The sequence below is a fragment of the Mesitornis unicolor genome, unplaced genomic scaffold (assembly GCF_000695765.1).
Source record: "Mesitornis unicolor isolate BGI_N332 unplaced genomic scaffold, ASM69576v1 scaffold31444, whole genome shotgun sequence".
NCBI lineage: Eukaryota > Metazoa > Chordata > Aves > Mesitornithiformes > Mesitornithidae > Mesitornis > Mesitornis unicolor.
Genome location: NW_010179887.1, coordinates 23,523 through 26,483, shown reverse-complemented (window position 1 = coordinate 26,483; position 2,961 = coordinate 23,523). Strand labels below are relative to the sequence as shown.

The window sequence follows — 2,961 nt, the reverse complement described above, 5'->3', positions numbered from 1 at the left end:
TGCTGACCTGCTGTTTGCCCATCTTTCTGATGGGCATGAGGTACTACTTCAGTAGAAAAGTTATCCTCCACTATCTCGATTGTGCGCTGCATACGGACATGTCTGATATTGAGCAATATTACATGAAACCGCCAGGTGAGTATGAATTCCCCGCAGGGAGCCTTCCCCTAGCCCTGCTTGGGGAACATGGCTCCTCCCTGCTGCTGGCGCCTTTTCCTCTGTCAGCAGCACTGAGCAAGCTCAAAAGTTGCCAGAATGCAGCTCTTTAGCCACACCAGACACAAAGCCATCTCTGGTTTTGGTTTGGGTTGGTTTTTGTTGCGTTTTGGGTTTTCTTCCCCAAAAATGTCTAGTCATCCAAGGCAGCTTACATCCTCCCCCTGAGCGCGCTGATCCAGGGACCAGGATGTGGGCGCTGGGGGATGCGGAGGGTAATGATGCAGGTTATTTACTTGGTCCGCCCTAGCCCTTGCTTCTTGAGCTCGGTATTTCTTTGCTCTTCTTGCTTTGGAATTAGCTCTCAGAGCGAGAGGAGGGAGATATGAAAGGTCTTTTAGCCCAAACACATAGAGGAACCGATTTTAGTTAATTGCGCCCACTTTCCCATTTTATTCAACAAGAACCTCCCTTAATGCAGGTGCTTTGGAAGAGGCACAGATCAGGTATGTAAAGGGATGCTGCCCAGGTTTGACATAATTTGTGCTCATCCATTTGTTACCTATACGCATCTAATTAAAAATACAGTATCTGATGATAATATTTGCTTGTTAAGCTGTAAAAGAACTCTTGTGTGATTATTTAAAAAAAAAAAAATCCCTTTAGAACTTGTCAGGTGCTATTGCCCTTTTTGTAGGCATATCCCCATGGTGAGGACCAGAGCAAGGGGATGTCTGGGCAGTCATTTGGGGTGTGAGGTTTGCTTTCGGTGGTCGCACAGTACTAGTGGTGAGCTGGGAGAGCAGAGGTGACACCATTAACCCTCCTGAGCTATTCCCGTCTTCTTGGGTAGCTCCTCTGTTTTTCTGTGGCTGTGTTTTCGCTGCATCATTGCTGTTCCCCAGGTGTGACCGACCTCGCCCTGGGCACTTTCAGAGGACTCGGGAAGTACCATGGCCACAAACTTTCCTTCATTTCTAATGTGCAATACTACATTTTTCTAAAATGTAATTCCTCCTCTAATAAAAATCCCCGAACTTCTCCGATGTGCTTGCTTTAGGTATTGTTTCCCTTCCTTGTGCATATCTTGTACAGATCTTGCCCCATCTTGTGCACAGGTTGTGTTTCATTTACAGTGCCTGTATTTTGTAAAAATTAAGTGACGCGTGACTTGTATTTGAAAAGTTCAATCTTCATTAAAGGTGGTGTCACAAAACCAAAAGTGCTTGTAGCAGAGCATTTCCAAACCTCTGTAGTGAGGTTCAACACTGGAGCAAGTAGCAGGGGACTCCAGTAGAAGAAGAAGGTGTAATATGGAGTTAACAGGGCTTTTTGCTGCATCCCTTGTGAATGCTTGGGACTTGTATGGTCACAATTCAGGGCATGGATCAAAGTGCCTGTATTTGTAACACCAGCATATACAGAAAATAAAGGGACTCAAAGGAAGAGTAAGGAATGCCCTCAATTTGCTTAAGGTCAGTAGCATCATCCAGTTCAGCTGTGTTGCCAACAGCTCTTTGAAATGTTAGCATTGCTTTTATTTGATACCTAAAAGGGCTGACTTCAATTTTAGAGCAAGTGTGTGGGCTTTAATTTTTGACAGAATTTAATCATGTGTAATTAGACTTCTGCCATGCCATAAAAAAGCAGATTTCTGGGATTGTTGGTGCTTGTTAAAGGTTCTTCATGATAGTGGTGTTAAGCAAGTTGGCTGGAGTTGTAATTAGGTAGAGACCAAAGAGGCTTTTGGGAACAAAGCCATCCGCAGGCCAGACTGGTGCCACCGGTGATGCTTGTCCATGTGCCATGAAGCTGTACAGTGCAGTGTGGTGTAGCTGGGCACAAGGCATGAATCCCATCCTCTTCTCCTGCTCTCCCCAAAAGAGAGTTGCTGGATTTTTCCCTATCAGATAGCAGTATAAATGCAGGTGCCTTGGAAAGCGCGGAGATCTGTGCACTATGGAGGCTGGCTGGCTGAACTGCCCTGTCTGGACATACAGGGAAAGGCAGTGACGTGCTATGTCAGGGCTCTCCATCCCACCCAAAGGACAGAAAAATGGCAGTAAAACAACTTCCCGGCCCACGTTTGTCTTCTGTTCCACTAGTTTACAAATTAGCACACAGTCAGAAATGACCGAAGTGAGAATGAAAAGGGCTTGTTCTGTGTATTGCTCCAGCTGAGATACTGGTGAGAGCTTTCTTGCTGAGGTGTTCGGAAGAAATGGTCACAGTGAGGGTCACCAGGCCTGAGAACAGGGGCCCAGAGCCTGGAGATGGTCAGGGCTTGAGGAGTGACAAAAACCCAACGGGATGCAACTGCGGCTTGGCCTGGCTTTGGCTGGGAGCATGACCAGGCAACTTCTTGCTTCTTTTGGAGAATCCTTGTTTACCTGCATGAATGCTTTTTTATCCAGTGTGGAAAATAGAGGAAGGGAGCATTTCTGTGGTGGGTTTATGAATTCTTGTTTCTTAGCGTGACTGGTACAACTGGGATGTGGTCTGAAGGTCTCAGATCGTGATGTTGGTTGTGGCTTTGCTGAGGTTTTGCTCTTGGCATCCATGGTACCCAGACGTGAAAACCTGTAGTTTGCAGTGGGCTCCTTGTGGTATCCAGAGTTAGGGCAGCGTTGTACAGAGCATCTACAGCAAATGGCCTCTGGTAGGACAGGCATCTGCAGCGAGGGAATATTTTAACTATTAAAGCAGGTGCTTTTGCTAAAGTATCTGCAAAAACTGTGGGTTTGCAATGGGATGCTGTAAGCACCCAGCTTTAGCATTGAAGGGTCCCGTGAGTTACATCGTATT

The 2,961-nt window shown here is 46.3% G+C and overlaps 1 protein-coding gene across 1 annotated transcript in view; it reads left to right on the top strand.

Annotated features, from left to right (window-relative positions):
- Positions 1 to 8: 8 nt before the first annotated feature.
- The window catches only part of NAT8L (N-acetyltransferase 8-like (GCN5-related, putative)), a gene marked incomplete at its 5' end in the record, with an annotated part of 25,128 nt that continues 22,175 nt past the window's right edge, over positions 9 to 2,961 (top strand). The window contains one exon of the mRNA XM_010182934.1: positions 9 to 135. Coding sequence (XP_010181236.1) covers positions 9 to 135 — 127 coding nt within the window. The remainder of the gene's footprint in view (positions 136 to 2,961) is intronic.